This window comes from Abramis brama (assembly GCF_963993115.1).
Source record: "Abramis brama genome assembly, chromosome: 3".
Lineage (NCBI taxonomy): Eukaryota > Metazoa > Chordata > Actinopteri > Cypriniformes > Leuciscidae > Abramis > Abramis brama.
In genome coordinates, this window is record NC_139965.1 from 35,481,919 (window position 1) to 35,502,026 (window position 20,108).

Consider the following 20,108-nt stretch of genomic DNA (forward strand, 5'->3'; position numbering starts at 1 on the left):
TTTGATCGCAAACAAGACATTCTAACCGGATTGCATTAAAATAACAGAAATATATAGAAAATAATTTTCAAAATTCATTAACAAAATCATGAGGTAGTTGTCAATTCATCAAAAACTCTCAATGAGTCAAATTAGCTGCTTCCATTATTATAGACTATACATTATTATTATTATTATTATATTTAAATTAATTTTTTAAGTGATATTATAATAATTGTAAGTTGTCCCTAATTTTTTTTCCTTTATGTATATGAGTGACCAAACAGAGGTTGTTTTCTAATTGTCTTTATTTCAGTTCATTGATCACACAACTCGGCGGGGAAACAAAATGCATATTTATCAATCAAAATGTTTTAATCTCTACTAATTATAATAGATTATGATTGCAAAAAATATAATGCAACTACATAGCATAAAAACAAATAAATAACATAGAAATATCTCATGTAGACACAATTATTGAATGCTTCACAGTGGTGCTAATATTTTTTTGCCTAATATTTTGCTTTTCGCTAAAACCACAAAAAAAGTAAGCTAATTGTTCTTTAAAACAAAGAAATCCCTCAATGATCTGATGTTAGTTTCAAGACTGTAGTGACCAAAGCTCAGGTGTTAGAGAGAGACTTTAAGTGGCACTCGTTCCTGGCAGTCTTTGTTTGGTGGCGTTGAATTCTGGTAGGACAGCCTCACAAATATAACAATAAGTATAACGCCTGTAAACAAAAACATAAAATGTGATTGCATGAACCGCAAATTGTGTTATCCTCTTCCGTTTCCAATCATTTCAGGATGTTTTGAATGAGCTGTGTACGCGTCTCACCTATAAATCCCAGAGTCCCAAGCAGGATGCCCACTGTTGACTGAATAGTGGGCATGCCCTGAAGCTGTTTTGGTGCAGTTCTACAGTTCCCCCTCACGTTGCACGGGCAAACCGTCACTGTGAGAGAGACAATGACCATTGAGCTCTTTTTAAATGCATTAGAAGGGGCAATGGTTGCACACAGGGAAATAGGACATATTTATGGAGCACTAGGTGAGGGTGATTGCAATGGAGAGGTCTCGTGGGAAACTAGAATGAGAGTCAGACAAGATGAGAGCATTAGAGTGAGAGAGAGAGAGAGAGAGAGAGAGAGAGAGAGAGAGAGAGAGAGAGAGAGAGATGCCATTGCCCTGTGGCCATGCTATGCATCACCGGAGACTGTGTGAACACGATGTTTCAGGAGAGAATCTATTAAACCAATGGATGTGAATGCATGACAAAGGAGACACAAAAACACACAGCATTTGTTCTCAACCTTTTTGATCAGGTAGTCACCCCAAAGATAATTCCTCTTGTATTTCTGCAGTAATTATGACAATGCTGCTTTTTTTTAGATTTTTTTTTTTTTTTTTTTTTTTTTTTTTACAGAAAGTGTAGATAATAGATTAATGTAACAATTTATTTTGTGATTCTCCGAGATTCAAGATTCTGTGTTTTTCAATGAAAATAATAGTTATCGAGGGGAAATAACGCCTCGGTTACGACTGTAACCTCGGTTCCCTGAAGAGGGAACGAGCGTTGCGTCGAGAATGACGCTATGGGGAACGCTTTGCGTGATGACGTCTTGAAGCACATGTAAAATCAGTCCAATGGTGTAGCGGGACGTCAGAGGCGGGTGACGTCACGTACCAGGAAGCTATAAAAGCCGGCCCGAAACAGAAAACGAAAGCTTCGTAAAAGTCTGAAGTCGAGCTGACAGGCATGAAGGAGATATGGCAAGGCGACGCAACGCTCGTTCCCTCTTCAGGGAACCGAGGTTACAGTCGTAACCGAGGCGTTCCCTTTCAAGGGAACTCCCGTTGCGTCGAGAATGACGCTATGGGGAACGTCTATACCAACGCCTCCATAGCTACGAATGTCTGTCCTGTGTGTAATCTAATAGAGCAGCACTAGGATGACAAAACATGAGACCCTGGAGCAGAGTCTAGATCCAAAGAGTAAAACCTGACGAAAGTGTGCGGTGAGGACCAGCCTGCCGCATCACAGACATCCTGTAGTGAAACTCCTGAAATAAGGGCCTTAGAGGCCGCCATACTCCTTGTAGAGTGCGACCGGACAGCCAAAGGAGAAGGCTGCCCAGCCGCCTCATAAGCAAGTGAGATAGCCTCGACCACCCACTTGCTCATCCTTTGCTTAGACACTGGACCTCCTTTGTTAGGGGACCCAAAGCACACAAATAATTGATCACTTTTTCGCCACAGGGCAGCTCTGTGGACATATGCGTCTAACGCCCGCACAGGGCAAAGCAAATTATTAGCCTCCTGGTCCGCATTTTGAAAGGGAGGAGGACAGAAGGCCTGCAGAACAATAGGTCTGACCACATTAGTGGGGACCTTGGGGATATAGCCCGGTCTCGGATGAAGAAATGCTTTGATCATACCCGGAGCAAACTCCAAGCATGACGGAGCAACCGACAACGCTTGGAGATCCCCAATTCTCTTGAGAGAGGAAATAGCAAGAAGGAAAAGAGCTTTCAGCGTTAAAAACTTCTCAGGAACCTCCTCAATAGGCTCAAAGGGGGCCAGGGACAAGCCTTGTAATGCAATGGACAAGTCCCATGGTGGCACCCTAGAGCGAACTGCAGGCCTCAGCCTCCAAGTGCCACGAAGGAAAACGAGATATCAAAGGGTCTTTCCCCACAGACATTCCACCCAAAGGAATGTGGTAAGCACCTATGGCCGCCACATAAACCTTTAAAGTGGACGGGGTCAGACCTGCAGTGAACCGGTCCTGCAGGAACTCCAGCACTGTACCAATTGGGCAGTTAACTGGGTCCAACCGACGGTCACTACACCAAGAAGTGAAGACTCTCCACTTCAGGGCATAAAGTTTCCTCGTGGAGGGAGCTCTGGACTGTAGAATGGTCTCAACAACCTCAGTTGAGAGACCTGACTCTATGAGCTGGGCCCCCTCAGAGGCCAAGCCCACAGGTTCCACAGTTCTGGGCGGGGGTGAAATATTGAGCCCCCTGCCTGGGACAGAAGGTCTCTCCTGACGGGTAACTCCAGAGGATGCCCGTCGAGGAGGGAGACCAGATCGGGAAACCATACTCTGCCCGGCCAGCGCGGGGCTATAAGAAGCAGGCAAACCCGGTCCCTGCGAACTCTCTCCAGAACTCCCGGGAGCAGAGCAACTGGGGGAAAGGCGTACAGACGTAGCCTCGGCCACGTCTGAACCATAGCATCCAGTCCCAGAGGAGCTGGATGCGTGAGGGAGAACCAAAGTGGACAGTGAGACGTCTCTCGAGACGCAAACAGATCCACTTGTGCTTGGCCGAACTCCCTCCATATCAGCTCCACCACCTCGGGGTGGAGCCTCCATTCCCCGGGCCTCGGCCCCTGCCTCGACAGAGTGTCTGCTCCTATATTCTGGACCCCGGGGATGTAAGCTGCCCTGAGTGACAGTAACTTCCCCTGGGACCACAAGAGGATATGGCGTGCCAAGTTGGATAACGGGCGCGAGCGCAAACCCCCTTGGTGGTTGATATAGGCGACTACCGACGTGTTGTCCGTGTGTACTAACACATGGTGTCCCCTGAGATCTGTGATAAAGCTCCTCAGAGCCCGGAAGACAGCTAACATCTCTAGGCGATTGATATGCCAGGAACGATGATGGTCTTCCCACAGACCTTGAGATGAGCGACCCTCCAGGATCGCTCCCCAACCCGTGAGGGAAGCATCCGTCGTTAGCAGTTTGCGACGACAAGGAGCTCCCAACACTGGGCCCTGGGACAGGAACCAAGGTTTCTTCCACATAACCAGGGCACGTAAGCATCGCCGCGTGACCCTGATTGTGCGAAATGGGTTGCCCCTCGGGGAAAACCCCCTGGTCCTGAGCCACCACTGCAGGGGCCTCATGTGCAGTAGTCCAAAAGGTATCACGTTGGAAGCTGCTGCCATGAGACCCAACAGTCTCTGGAACTGTTTGACAGTGAGTAGCTGGCCTAGCTTTACACCTTTCACAGCTGCAAGGATGGACTCTATACGTGGCGGTGACAGGCGCGCCTGCATCGACACTGAGTCCCAAACCACGCCTAAAAAAGTGGTCCTCTGGAGTGGAGAAAGCACACTCTTCTTGGCGTTCAGCCGTAACCCCAACTCTTTCATGTGGGCGAGAACAACATCTCGATGTTGAACCGCCAACTGATGCGACTGAGCTAAAATCAACCAATCGTCGATGTAGTTCATGATGCGAATACCCTGGAGGCGCAGCGGCGCCAGAGCTGCATCCATGCATTTGGTGAAAGTGCGGGGTGATAAAGCTAGGCCGAATGGAAGAACCCGATATTGGTATGCTTTGCCCCCGAAAGCAAACCTCAGGAACTTCCAATGACACGGACGGATGGAAATATGGAAATATGCGTCCTTGAGGTCTATCGTGACAAACCAGTCCTCGGACCTGATCTGTGGCACGATCTGTCTCAATGTTAACATTTTGAACTTGAGCTGCATGACTGACTCGTTCAGAACTCGAAGATCTAAAATGGGACGCAATCCCCCGTCCTTCTTTGGAACTATGAAGTACCGGCTGTAAAACCCGGCTTCCCTGTCGGAGGGAGGTACATATTCTATGGCCCCTTTCTCTAACAGAGTGTTTACTTCCTGTTCCATAACCAGAACCTGCTCGGGGCCCACCACTGTGGGCAGGACCCCCATAAACCGAGGTGGGCGTTTCTTGAATTGTATCTGATACCCTTTTTCTACGGTCTGCAGGACCCAACGAGAAACATTTGACAGTAGCTTCCACGCTGTCAAAGATTCTACTAGAGGTACCAGCCTCTCGAGACTGGTTTCTGGATTTTGTTGTTGTCGAGTAGTCAATTCGTCGCCCTGTAACGGCGCACCGGCAGGGAACGACCGAACAGACTGCTCTAACACCCTCCTCGGAGGGGGCGGGCATCCCGAGGCCACTACGTTTCCGGGTGGTCCTTGAGATATGTGCTCGCCGGAGACCGCTGCGCCCTGTAACACCTGAGGCGGCAGGGTTGGCAGAACGGTCCCCTGAGGGTACCGAAGAGAGACGGGCACCGTAAAAAGAGGTGTTAACCGCTCTGCTTCGGGGGGGACTACCCTCATTAGTCCTGAGCCCTCGGACGTCAGGATTTCTTCCCAGCAGCCTTCTTGGCAGTAATAACGGTCCGCAGATCCGCTCTACCCCTCGAAGACTGCTGGGTTTGAGCGCGCCCTCCGTGTCCCCGAGATTTTTGTGGGGGAGCACGGGAGGACACACTCTGCTTTTGAGTGGCACGATGATCAGCGCTCTTTTTAGAGGAGTGAGGCTGCTCCCGCTCAGCAGCCTCAATGAAAGAACGGCGGGGGAGAAGTTTCTGGAGTGCAGCAGCCTGTTTTGAAGCTTCTTGCGATTTTAGCTTGACCAGCGGCTGCATACGATTTATGAATCAGGGAAGATGTAAACTTTACTGGTTTAGTGGGGAGTGTAGGAGTCTTCAAGGAAGATGCCGTTGCTGGAGAGAGATAGTTCGCCAACGTCTCCTCCACCTTCGGCATCTCCCCATAACCATGCTCTTTATATTTATAGATGGAAGAGTAATGGGATGTTTGTGGTGTGTATACTCTGTATGACATTGGTTTTCCCCACGATCTCGACACCTCGGTGTGGAGATCGGGGAAAAACGGAAGACTCCTGCGCTGAGGCTGTGCACGAGATGGCAGGAAGCGTTCGTCGAGTTTGCTTTTCGAACGAACGTCCTGCCTATCCTCTGGCCACTCAATAGAAAGTCTGTCAACTGCTCTAGTAACTACATCAAGCAGCTCTTCAAATGCATGAGACTGAGGTGGCGAATCCTCAGACTCAGCTTCAATACTGACAACATCCAACTCCTCAGAGCTGGATAGTTGTAGTACTGGTGCCTCTATCGGGGGGGAAGAAACCGCAGCGCGTGCTTCCACACCCTGATGAGAGGCACTGGATCTGTCAGTAAGAGGCTGAGATAAGGCAGAGCCCGTCTCAACATCCACTGACAGATCCATTTGCGAACCCCAGGTCTGAGATCGCCGCCGAGCCTCAGCCGCGGCGGGACCCGAGCCCTGGGGAACGTGGTCGGGATTGAACCGAGCCAACCGGGATCGGAGCGTCCGCAATGGAAGCGCACAGCAATGCACACAGTCACCACCCTCGAGTGCTGACTGGGCATGCTCCTCTCCCAAACAAACAACACAAAGAGTGTGTGTGTCACCTCCCGTTAAATAACGCGGGCAGGGATGGACACACACTCGATACTGCTGCTTGCTCGCCATATCTGAATAAATATATATATATATAGACAGACAACACCAAATAACAAGGACAGATTTCAACACAGAGCGCGACTGAAGACTCAGAAAGCTTTCGTTTTCTGTTTCGGGCCGGCTTTTATAGCTTCCTGGTACGTGACGTCACCCGCCTCTGACGTCCCGCTACACCATTGGACTGATTTTACATGTGCTTCAAGACGTCATCACGCAAAGCGTTCCCCATAGCGTCATTCTCGACGCAACGGGAGTTCCCTTGAAAGGGAACTATTAAAATATTGTATTTTTGTAATATATAATTTTTGTATTTTTAGCATTCAATTTTTATTTATTTTTAATAAGTAATCCTGTGGCCCCTTGAGAACCACTGACTTAGAGGCCACATGCACACTGTAAAAAAAGTCCAGTGAAATGTGAAAACGGTTCCTTCAACATCGAAGTCACTACACCAACTGGTTTTATTTATTTTTTAATCAGCCTGTACAGTATGTATGTATGTATGTATGTTTTATTTATTTTTAAATTAAATTAAATTAAATTAAATTAAATTATGAAGCAGAAATTGTACCCTCAACCGCATGTACTCCATATTTTACAGTGTACCTTCCAGAGAAAATAAGCAGTAAAAGAATGCAAAATGTCTAAAATGTTAAAATGTCAGACATCAATTAAACAAATACAAAAAGTCTCACCTATTCTTCACATTCTTACATCAGTGAGCTTTATGAGGAACAAGACTCAATTATAACAGATACTGACTACATTAGAGCTAAATTGTTTCACAAAAATCCTCTGACTGAACAGTAATTAAGCTCATTTGTACATTTAAATAACACGAATGACGTGAATGCTTGTTTATCATTGACGTGGCTGAATTGCGTTTTTAATGTGTCGGGGAAAATTTGTTAGAGATCTAAAATTAAACATGCCATTTGTGACCTCCAATGGATATTACAGTCTCCAGTGAGCCCATTAAACATTGTGTTCAGACAGCTGATAAATGCAAAGCATGAATGTAATCAAATTACCTACATGATTTTCCTCTTTATGCAAACATGCTCTCTTCAATCATTCAGTTTAAATTTAGTCCATGTATGTTACCTGGCAGATTGATGAATGTGCTTCTGGGAGGAGAGCTGCTGTCTGAGATGGTAAAAGGTACAATATAAACCTCTGGAGGCAGGTACGGGACATTTAAAGACAGGTTGGTGTGAGTGTCTGTGGAAACAATAGAATTCCAGTTTACATTTCTATAGGGTGTAACTTTATCATCCACTTTCTAGACATTCTAACTATAAGTAACTTACTTCAACTACCAGTCATTAGAGTATCAATAGACTGTCTTCTTACACTTTATTTTGATGCTCTCCCCTCTACTGACTATAAGTAACTTTGCAAGTAAGTAGATGTCAACTTATTCTACTAACCCTAACCTAACAGTCTGCTAATACTCTAATGAGAGTTAGTTGACATGTTGTTGCAAATTAAACAAGCATAGCATCAGTTCTGGCTGGTCACGTTAGTCAAGCTCGCATCAGCTGACTCTCAGCTGATCCACGTCTACCTATAGGAATACAATGCCTATCACTGTATACATATATAAGCTCCTTCAGTATTATCAGCAGCTATCGCGTTCTCAGGAGCGAATTACCCTCCTCCATCCCCAGCTCCTCCTGTCTCCACTCAGGATTTGGCATTCTGAATCCCCTCTGAATCAGACTAAATTCTCAAAATATGTTGTACATTAAAATATTGAATTAATGATATCTGCAATACATTCATGTTGGTTCTGTTCTGTTTACCCAAAGGGGGGGTTATTGCTGCTCTCCCTGCTCTTATCCATGCTAGGCTGCATGGGTGCGCAGGGAGTTCTTGCCCTGAACAGAACCATACTGCCAATCCAAACTATATGCTAATTGTCAATCGTATTTGATGATAGTGGTCCTGACAGAAATGAGAGTTAGTTGACATGTACAGTATTTGCAAAGTTACTTAAAGTTAGTAGAATGTCTAAAGTGGACTATCAACATAAAGTGTTACTAAGATTAGTCATAACGAACAATGTTATTGCTCTTACCACTTGGTATTTTGCCTTGACAACATAAACATATTAGCAATGTGCTAAAACATGTTGGCAACATGCTAAACATAGCCTATTAGCTAAATTTTAAATATACCAATGGTGTGATAAAACATTCTAGCAACATGCAAAATCATAATATCAGTGTCTAGCTAGCTAGTTGTAGGCTATAACCATCTTTATAATCATCAAACTTTAAACTTTCAGATAAGGCTTTCTCACCCTTGATATTAACAATAAATTAATTGGGTGACCCAACAGTAAGTCAAGTGGTTGAGTAATGCTGCTGAGTAAATCTTATGGAAAAACTCCTGACTGGGCCTAATCAGGACTAGGCTGTGTGACGCAGAAGCATGAACTCAGTCCAGTAAACAAGGGGGTGTTATCAGTCTCTGCTCACTCTTATCAATGGTCCAAGAAGCCCCACTAGTATCCTTTGACACCAGTCCTTTAATGTGCTAGTCAACAGGGTCACCAGTGCTGAACTAACACAGAATTATCTCTCATCAGAGGTGACCAATATGTTGCCCATGGCCTCCACATCAGTGCAGTTAATTCTACACAATAGAACAACTGATTCAGGCCATGAATATTTAGATCCCTCTCAAAAGAAGAAAAACAAAATATTCGACCAAGGCCAAACTTCACATTTGTGCACTTGCAATTCCTTAACGTGGCTTACTAAGAAGACAGTGATTTGAAAAGATCAAGTTTACACTTTATTTATGATCAGGGGTGTTTGCACCATGGAAGCAAGGAAGGCAGTGCCTCAAAAAAATTGGATGAGAAAATAATCCATATTACAAAAATAAAACAGCAGCAGGAGTTTGCATCTTTCTTACCTCCCCTGAGCCCTTTGACTTTTAACAGACCCCCTAAAGTGTGCGGTGGGTTTAATGGGGGGCAACTGAGAATGAATGGGGAAAGTCATGTGAGGAGACAATGCCTCCATCGCGCTATGATCAGTGGTTATGATTGGCTATGACTGGTTCACATGATAAATCATGCCTCTTATTTCTGTGCACATTCCGCGTTCGTGAATCAGTCTGAATGAACAAAATGATGAAGTTAATGGGAAGACTAATTAAAAAGTAAGTAAACAGCTCAGCCACTTAGATATCACCACTTTATGTCACGTCATGATGACTGTGGGGTTTTTTAATTAATGGTTTATGATGGGAAAATGCTTAATGTGAAACTTTGTGCATTGAATTCATATGTTGGGTTCATCTGTTTGCTTGTACATACAGTACATATAGTAGTAGGTTATGTTTTTGATCCTCCAATATCACTTTCTTAGTGAATTAAGACACATTAAGCATTTTCTTTATTATGATTTTCTATGGGAGAATGGTTCACATGCAATTTAGTGTACTGCGTTCATATTCTAAGAATTCCTGTATATATTATGCATCACGAATAGGGTGTATACTGAATTTGGTCTTTTAATATCAGTCTTACAATATTAGTACACATCTGGTAAAAAAAAAAAACTGGAGGAAAGCATTGTTTTGCCCTCCAGATGGGTGTCCATTTGTCAACTAGTGAAAACTATGAATAGAACTTCAAACTTAAAAATGCTTATTAAATTCTTTAAAAAACGTTTAAATTCAGTTCAGTCAAGCCAACATTCAAAGTTTGACTATTGACAAACTTGCTGTTCTATTTAAAATGTACAATTGAATTTATGGATTTCTTTGAGCTTTTTTCTTCCTTAAAAATTTCTTTGAGGAAATTTTCTTCCTTAAATGTCAATTCTTAGGGTAATTCTGAGTCCTGTTTTTTTGGAATTGGAATTTAAAATATATTTTCAATTCTAAATGGTGCACAGCAAGGTTAAATATCCATCACACATTAAAGAGGATGTGCTCGTGTATCATGAGTGGATAAACAGCATTACACGCACAGACAGGTTTAAATTTAAATTAAGACCTACAGATGTCATACTACGTCATCCCTCCCCATCATTCTTGACACACTTTCATTATAGAGCAGGAAAAGCTGGATGAGTGAAAAACGAGAAGAGAGAGAGAGAGAGAGAGAGAGAGAGAGAGAGAGAGAGAGAGGTGAGTGGGGAAAAAAAGGAAACTCTCTGTTGGATGTCAAAAGATCAATTAGATTAAAAGTCAATGGAAGTACACATTTAGCTCCTTAACCAGTAGACACTAGCTGTGAGATCATATAAATTAAAGGCAACATAATTACCCATGTTACTAGAGGAGGCCTTTTTATCAATTAACAATGAAGAGAAAAAAAACCCCCTGATAAATACTGAGACAGACCAAGAAGTGTGTGTGCAAAAAACAACAAGTGAACAAAATCTATTTGATTCTGGTCCATGACTCAGATGCTGCAACTAAGTCAACTTGCTCATCAGCTTGGCACATTAATGATGCCTAAAGCTATCGGGAAGAGAACCATTATGCTTATTACATCCAATACAGATTCATCTGAAGACACCAGACTTGGAGGGCAATTTCCTTCTTTGTCAGTACACTCTTTTCCCTAGACCTGCACTGTGTGTGTGATTCAGCAGGTGGTAAACATTATACCCTGTTCAGATGACGTCTCAATCTGACTGCACAGACTCTACAGCAATTTTTTTTCCCATTTCAAATCTCTAATTTTATCCACATTGACGTCATTGCTAGAGGAGGTCAGTGTAACTGGGTATGTCAATGCTATTGCGGTTATACAACGTTTTAGAACATTAAGGGAACTATAAAGTGAGTGAAGCTTGTCTGACATGTAATTTTGAAATGACTGACAGAAAAATAGATATTCAGAGACGGGTCACGTAGTTCTTGGGTGACATGCACGATTTGTCACTTCACATTCAACCCCAGTATTACTCAATAGATAGAGTGTCTGGAAATGGGTGAGAGGACTAGACAAACCATTGATGGGAGTGAGCTTCCAGTTGCTACGAACAGTGGTGTCACTGCGGAGGGAGAAGTTGAGCCTTCCTCCATGCTGGGGCCCATCGCTGTCTCGAGAGGCCAGAACCAGAGCCTGATCCTCCCAGCGAGGTGTGCACAGGTACTTCCAGGAGTAATCACCCACCAGAACTGGGCTGTTGTCATTTACATCGAGAATGTGGACTGTCACTAGCGTGGAGGCAGACAAGGAGGAATTACCTGAAGGAGAAAATAGATGACAAAATATGAATATGAACTCTGTTTAGTGTGCATTTAGTCTGTGTATTTCAGCAATGTTGGTAACCAAATAGTTTTGGTGATCATTGACTACCATTGTACAGACACTACCATTGTTCACACACCAAACCACAAAAGCTTTATTATACAGTAGATCAAGTCATGTATTATTAACCTACTATGTATAAAGAGAGACACAACTCCAGCCAGTGTTCAGTGGATTTAAGCTGCTGGTATGATAAAGCTGCTGCTTGTGCTGCTTCTTTGCTCTCTTCACTGCAGTACACATTTAACCCTTAAATGCATGAATGTTTCGCCAAGCATTATTACATATTCTGGTCTTTAACGACCCGGAAATATATCCAACAGTGATGGATCCCTACCTGTCACAATAATATAAAACCCTCCTGATATTAGAGTAACAATTACAGAAGAATAAAATAAAACATATTTTGTTACTTTTTGGATCTTGGAAGGGTTCAGTTTGAGCAGATGTTTTATACCATCATCACTGTCCTCGTCAGAGCTCATTTCCCAGTACATTCAGCATCTGGCTCATATTCATGATCTCAAACAGCCTGATCTCACGGCAATTCGTATGAATTCTACAAGGTGGCTAATTCGTACGAATTCATACGACCTCACTCATACGAATTAGTACGATTTTTGCTAAATCGTACATATTTTACGAATTGCCCAATTCGTATGAATGCATACGAATGACCTACCCCTGACCCCGCCCCTAAACCTACCTATTACGTGGGTTTAGACAAATCGTACAAATTCATACAAGTGAGGTCGTACGAATTCGTACGAATTAGCCACCTTTTTATCACTCATACAAATTAGTACGAATTGGTCGTGAGATAGCGTTGTCTCAAACATATTCTCAAAACTATAATTTTCAACATCTTCAAAATCAATATTTTGATCGCTGACAGCTTCTTCACCAGATCCACCATCAAGTGACAGTGACACTATTTGATTGTGTTCAGTACTTGCTCTGCAGTAAATTGCTGAGCCATTTCAAGTTTTGCTGATGATTCTTCCTATTCTTTTGTTTTCTGCCTGTGGTAACTATGAGTGAAACGTCACTTCATCATTGTGTATCAGACATTGCCACATTGTGGAATAAAGATGAATTGCACTTATTCAGTTATCAAAGATTCAATTATTGTTGTGCAGAAAAAAATATATACTTACACTGTTACACACCTCGGGTCATTAGTGACCCTATACAATTTTTTTTTAAATTAATGGGAAAACAGGCATTCTTTTATAAGTTTATATATGTTTTTCTTGTTAAATTGTTTATAATGAATTTATTGAGGAATACTAAGAAGGCTGATATCTAAAAAAAAAAAAAATGCATGAGGAAGAGGGTAGTGAATGATGTCCCGGGTCACTAAAGGCCTGAGGTATGTGTTTAAGGGTTAAAAAAGATGTTTTAAAGCAAACTGATGCTAAATATTTCTCAGGAGATACATTAAAGGCTGTGCAGATTGAGATTAATGCTACAAAGCTTAATGGCACAAGTCATGTTTTACCGAGAGAGAAATTATTATAAATCAATAAAAACTGATTTGAAAAGGAATTTCTAACTTTATAATATTATACTGTATCTAGAAAAGAACAGCTCTTACTGCCTGAATCGCATTAAGTGAAAACGTAGCCTACATACAACCTGCATGCAAGAGGGAGAAAAAAAATCCTCAAAATAAACCAATAACAAAAACCACCAAACAAAAAGAAAACAAACCCTAATTTTCTTAAAAGGTCTTGAAAACTCATAACTCTCATTAGAAAGACCCAAACAATAAACAAATATATAATAAAAAACGCAAGTAAATTAAATAAAGATCATTCACACAGTGAATGTGCAGGTGGAAGAGCAAACATACTGTACATACTGTAATGTATTTTTCCCATATTTTCTCTGCCACCTGCACCTGAAATATTTATTTATTTATTTCAACATCATAGGTATTGATAAGGCGTGACCATCTTGATGAGATGGACAGTCACTATATTTCCTTGGCCATCTTTCAAAGAAAGCCCTGAAAAAAGAAATAGCTAAAAAAAAGAGCTAAATAGCTCAAATCATCCTCAACCACACACTCCAGCAAATGCACTCTCTGTGGTCATTAAAAATCCCATGGCACTTCTCGTAAAGAGTAGGGGTGTAACCCCAGTGTCCTGGCCACATTCTACCCATTGGCCCTTGCCAATCATGGCCCCCTAATAACCCACATCCACTGAATTGGCTCTATCACTCTCTCTCTTCTCCACCTGTAGCTGGTGTGTTGTGAGCGCACTGGTGCCATTGTACTGTGGCTGCCGTCGCATCATCCAAGTGGATGCTGCACACTGGTGGTTGAGGAGAGATTCCTTGATATGATTGTAAAGCGCTTTGGGTGTACAGTAGTACACATGAAAGCGCTATATAAATGCCTCATTCATTCATTCATTCATTCATTCATTCATTCATTCATTCACTAATGCAACTCATTTCAGACAAACCTTTTAAATCGAGTGTTTGTATTTAAAGCCTAGCCTACAATAACATGCATATACAGACCCTTTCCAAAAAATTTGAATATCATGGACAAGTTTATTTCCATAATTCCATTCAAAACGTTAAACTTCCATAGATTATAGATTCAGGGCCCACATCTTAAACGATTTCAAGTATTTAGTTGTTTATTTGTACATAATTTGGGCTTCCAGCTCATAAAACCCACGAAAACAGGATTTCAAAAAATTAGAATATTACATGAAATCACACAGTAATTACACAGTGATACCATGGTCATTGAACCAGGTTTTGGTTCTTTTGGCAGTGTGGGCAGGTGCAAATCCTGCTGGAAAATGAAGTCAGCATCTCCATAAAGCTTGTCTGCTGAAGGAAGCATGAAGTGCTCTGAAAATGTCCTGGTAGACGGCTGCGTTGAGTGGACAGCACAGTGGACCAACACCAGCCGATGACATGGCTCCCCAAACCAACACAGACTGTGGAAACTTCACACTGGACTTCAAGCATCTTGGATTGTGTGCCTCTCCATTCTTCCTCCAGACTCTGGGACCTTGGTTTCCAAATGAGATGCAAAATTTGCTCTCATCAGAAAAGAGGACTTTGGTCCACTGTGCTTTATTAAATCCAGAGTCAACGCAGCCGTCTACCAGGACATTTTCAGAGCACTTCATGCTTCCTTCATTTTCCAGCAGGATTTGCACCTGCCCACACTGCCAAAAGAACCAAAACCTGGTTCAATGACCATGGTATCACTGTGTAATTACTGTGTGATTTCATGTAATATTCTAATTTTTTGAAATCCTGTTTTCGTGGGTTTTATGAGCTGGAAGCCCAAATTATGTACAAATAAACAACTAAATACTTGAAATCGTTTAAGTTGTGGGTCCTGAATCTATAATCTATGGAAGTTTAACGTTTTGAATGGAATTATGGAAATAAATAAACTTTTCCATGATATTCTAATTTTTTGGAAAGGGTCTGTAGTCACACATTTACATACTTTGTTAAGACATTATTATATTTAACTTTATTTTAGCTTCTTAACTTTGGGATAGGTTGAAGTTAACTTAAAATTTTTGTATTTTTGTTAACATTTTGTAAACAGATTTGAATATTTGACACAAAAATGTATCTATAGTTTCTTAATTTATCTCTCCTCGTATGCCCTTCCTCTCATTTTAGACCCTGGTTCACCACTCAAGACCACACAGGACCGGGAGTCTCATTTCTCTCCTTTCTTTCTCCCCCGTAAACATTTGTGACTGAGCATTTTGGACTGGACTGATTTCACATCTGAGAGCATTGATGGGGAGAAAGAAGGTAATTGGAGGGTGAACCATGTGACCTTCACACCTCAAGACTTTGATCTGCGCCCCTCCGTTCAGGTGCAGAGGAACAATGTGGAATTCTGTTCCACACACACACATGCTGCAACATCTCAGCTGGTGACTCATTCACCGCTAGATAAAATGTCTGAGATTTCACTCACGGCGTGTGGATGTGGCCCAGAATTTCCAATGAGATTTGATACTGAATAGAGCCTGTCACAGCATTTTGAAATGTCAAGTGTCTCAGCAGCACTGATGATTTTGAAAAAGAGAAAGCAGAGGAATGCTGATTTTCCCAGATGTCTTGCATTTGATAGCCTCTTTTTCTTGCACTTGCTCTGTATAATAACTTCAGTTTGATAGACATGTTTATTCAAACAAACAACATGAATTGACAGCCCTCCACAGTGAATGTACAGCATGAGGAGGGAGTAAAATATTTCTTACGCCCATCTTCAGCCACCACCTCCATGGTGTAGGTGCTGTTCTCCTCTCTGTCTAAAGCCTGGACTGTCTTGAGCTCTCCTGAGTACTTCCCAATGGAGAAATATTTCTTAGTGTCTCCTCTCAGCGAATACCTGAGAAAAGAAGAGTCAAATACTGAATTTAAAAAATAAAATAAAAATAAATTGCAAATAAGAATATCCGCAATCTATTGCAATTTGTTAGGTGTGCATATAAGCATTTCAAAATGTATAGTGTTTCCTGATGTGCATTCAGATCACATGCACATACTTTTATACTTTGAACCCAACATATTCCCAAATACAATCACAATTTTACTATGAATATTTTAACACAGTTTATTATTAGAGACAAAGGACAATATTAATTCATAAACAGTGAAAGCAAGTGGAAATATTTAGATTAAGCATTGAATTTATGAGTGGTCCGAGACTCTCTTTAGTATACTAATGAATGCGACAGATGGAAATTGTTTCAAGGCATGAATCGATGTATAGATACCATTTGCATTGTGACCGATGGTTATATTTACTACTTATTTAAATTAGTGAAATATCACTTTACCTGATTGGATGAGAGTCAGGGTCATAACCTCTGATTGTGGCAATAACACGTCCTGGCTCCTCCCCTTCTCTGACAGTGACTTCATAGTGGCTTTGAGACAAAACGGGTCCTTCGTTGATGTCATCGATGAAAATGGTGACAGTGGCTGTGGATGCTGGTCCGTATCTGCCTCGCACCAGAGCAACTGGGTTCTGAGCGCTCAGTACCAGTATGTACTCATTCTCCCGCTCAAAGTCCAGCACCTACATGCAAGTGACCAATGAAGTGTTAGTATATCACTTTTTTTTCATGCTTGGAGGATGGTTTTAAGAAAAAAATAATGCCACTATGTGTTAAAAAAAAAAAAAAAAAAAAAACAGTGCTCTGATTTTCACAAGCAGCTAATCTGTACCAGCCCAATGTAGTCCAGGACAAAAGAACAAAATCGGAGAGTGTCTCACAAGTCATCACAATGTGTCACAGTCAAACTATATTTCTGAAGGAAAAATGTGTTCAAATCAGGTTCTGAGTGACCCACTGTATGCTGTGATGTCATTCATCAGACTGAAGGTCAGACATTTCTCTGGACGTCAACCTGCTGTCGTCACTCTGACTGTATGCTATACACTGGGCTGTCTTCCAGGAAAACATAGCTGTGATGCAAAAGGTAACAGAGTTCAAATAAATGTCGATTTAGAAGTGGGTGGTAATGACATGTCATTATTGATGTCAAAGCACTTTTTTTTATCCCTACCGGTAATTTTGATCTTTTCATTTTCATTTCTCATTTAACTTAATTCTCAACACTTGCACCTCTAATGTGTGTTTGTTGAAAAATCAACAACAAAAATCATCCTTTCTATAATTGAGAATAACTGATGATGTCAGTGATGATGCAGATGTTAAATCTGTGTGTGTTTCCAGAAAACAGAAAATGAGAGAGAAAGACAGAGACAGAGAGAAAAAGACTAATGCTACTGACGGGAAGTGAACAGCATTGCTGTTTTTTCCCCACTAGTAATATTACAACCAAATTTCACTTAATTTAATTCATTAAGTCACTTTATCCACTTGTATTTTTAAGAGCAGACAGCATTCTGACCAGACCCTGCTGTTCTGTCATTCTTTGCCTATATTACATTTGTCATCCCAGCCAACCCATCAGTTGACCAGTGTACAGCTAGGATTTACAAATCAAATGCAGCCAGGAACCAGGTGGCAGTGTTCGATGAAAAAAGACACAGTCTTGCAGGTTCATGCTTTATGAAATCAAGAAAATCAGACCCTTCCTGTCTTAATAAAGCCTTTGCAAAACACAAAAAAATAAACAAAGTTATAAAAGGTTATGAAATACAAAACCACTTTCCAGAAGTCTTGTTCTCTCTGTTCTTGTGTGGTGGAATGAATTTCCAACCTCCACCCAAGTTACTCATCAAAATCTTCAGGAAACAACTCAACTTATTGTTGTGTATTTTCACAACATTTTATCTGAAACTTTGCATTGTGGTACTGTGAGTGTTGTTGGCGCTTATATGACACATTGCTTGTGACGTTCCTCATCTGTAAGTCGCTTTGGATAAAAGTATCTGCTAAATGACTAAATGTAATACTACATTTATCTTTTTTTCAAAACTCAATCATTTGAATTTACAATAATGAATTTCTAAAATTGTTACACAAAGCTTTGTGCCCTTCCCATGCAATAATAAGTTGTCCTTTTGCTGCACTCAGAATACATCTGAGAGTTCAGCACACCCGTCATCATGGACAAGAAATGAGCTGTTCTCAAATCCTCAGGCAATCCCTGCATACAATCGAACACAAAAACATTGTTTATAGCTCCTGACAACTGTTAAAACATCAGCCCACTGCTCTAACATGCTTCAAGGCAACAGCAAATTACATTTATTGTTGTTTCCTTAAAAACAGTCCTTCTACTATTTGTGGTCTCCAGCATTGACTGTGCATGCTGAAAACTTGACATTCTGTAATTAGTGCTAACTAAGAATACAATACAATTACTTAATCACTGAGGCACAGATCAACATCCAAGAGAGTTAAGCAGAATAAACTAGAAAACAGATAAACACAATGTAAAACAAATGGCTTAGCTCCTTGACATACAAATATATATCAGTTGAAATGTCACCACCTCCCAGCCTGCAGTCTGATGAAAAGCTATTAGCACATGAATAAAATATGTCAGAAATGGGTTGTATCAAAACGGAACGGGTTGTATATCACAGACAGGGTGGACAGAGTTCAAGATCAAGGGAATCAGTGACACTAATCACATGCTTGTGGTGACCCTGCAGTGGAACAACTGCATCACCTGAAGGGAATGTAGGTCACGGCGAGGATCAGGCCTTGAGCTCCGGCTGAATGGCCAGCTAAAGAAAGACTTAACTGTTTGTTTTTATTTAACGGCCTCAAAAATGTATTTGAAAACCTAAAGCCCCACTTAAAAATGCATTAAATTCATTGCGCTAGATCAAACCAAGTGGCATTTGGAAACAAATTATACTATACATTTTCTCATAATTTACTTCATTTTTCTGAGCCATTACTTTTAACCAACTGGGCCCAAAGGCATTTCTAGTTCACACAGTTGCCAAGTTTTGTCTTACAGTAATTTTGAAAAATTTATACACAATAAAAAACAACAACAATAACATATTTTCATGAAATATGTTGCTTGTAAAGTGTATGAACTCTTGGGGGTTGAGTGGTCAACAACTTAACTTTTAAACCTCATCCATGCACTTAACGTTACCTATAAAAATACTAGTTAGTATAAATGTAACTGTTCAGCGAAGGTAAACACAGAGATAATTTTAGTAACTCAAGAATATGAGCGATCATACATTTTGACAATTTGACAAGCATATGCAGTGTCAGTTCCATTTTGAATGTGGCTCACTTCAGTGAAAAAGAACAGACCAATGAAAGTTACTTTAAAGCTCCTTCTTTAAAACAAGTGCAACTTGGTTTAATGTTTATCTACGCATCTATGAATGGCAGTAGTATAGTCAGGCAGAGATGATACCTTATCAAGGATGAGGGCAGCTTCATTGGTCTGTCTGTCTGTCACAAGAGTAAAAACCTCCTCCTCATTCCCAGATTCAAGTCTGTAGTCCACCTGCCAGCTGTCTCCACCCCACTCATCCGCATCCCATGCTGACACTACAGTAACTGTGGTGCCCACTGAGGAGTCCTCAGCCAGGTGGAAGGGTCCATACTAGAGAGACAGAAACAAATAAAAGATTTCAAAGATACTATACACTCTTAAAAATAAAGGTTCTTTATTGGCATTGATGGTTCCATGAAGAACCTTTAACATCCATATAACCTTTCCATTGTACAAAAGGTTCTTTATAGCAGAAAAAGGTTCTTTAGATTATTAAATGTTCTTCACACTAAGAAAAAATGGTTTCGCTTCGTTCAGTCACGAATGGGGGTTTCGCTTAGAAGCCTATCACCTTCGAGTTCTTACAAAACAAGCCAATGGCAAAACAATGCCATGGGTCTGCCGAATTTGCATAGCGCAACTCCACCCCACTGCGTGGGTATAAAAGGAGCAGCGCGACAATCTCGCATTATGTTTTGTTTCTTCACTTCTCTCCACTGCAAGCTGTCTACGAGTTCTAGATACGAGACGAGCGACTCTTCAGCGGTGTTGGTGTGACGCCGTGTTCCAGCGAGATCTCATTTCT

General features: G+C 41.4%; 1 protein-coding gene across 1 annotated transcript in view; it reads right to left on the reverse strand.

The window, feature by feature from the left end:
* Window positions 1-276: 276 nt before the first annotated feature.
* Window positions 277-20,108, reverse strand: part of cdh16 (cadherin 16, KSP-cadherin) — a 46,668-nt gene continuing 26,836 nt past the window's right edge. Inside the window, exons 12-18 of the mRNA XM_084109866.1 lie at window positions 19,442-19,633; window positions 16,417-16,658; window positions 15,835-15,965; window positions 11,269-11,508; window positions 7,393-7,509; window positions 821-937; window positions 277-713 (exon numbers count right to left, since the gene is read on the reverse strand). Coding sequence (XP_083965992.1) covers window positions 613-713; window positions 821-937; window positions 7,393-7,509; window positions 11,269-11,508; window positions 15,835-15,965; window positions 16,417-16,658; window positions 19,442-19,633 — 1,140 coding nt within the window. The 3' untranslated portion in view covers window positions 277-612. The remainder of the gene's footprint in view (window positions 714-820; window positions 938-7,392; window positions 7,510-11,268; window positions 11,509-15,834; window positions 15,966-16,416; window positions 16,659-19,441; window positions 19,634-20,108) is intronic.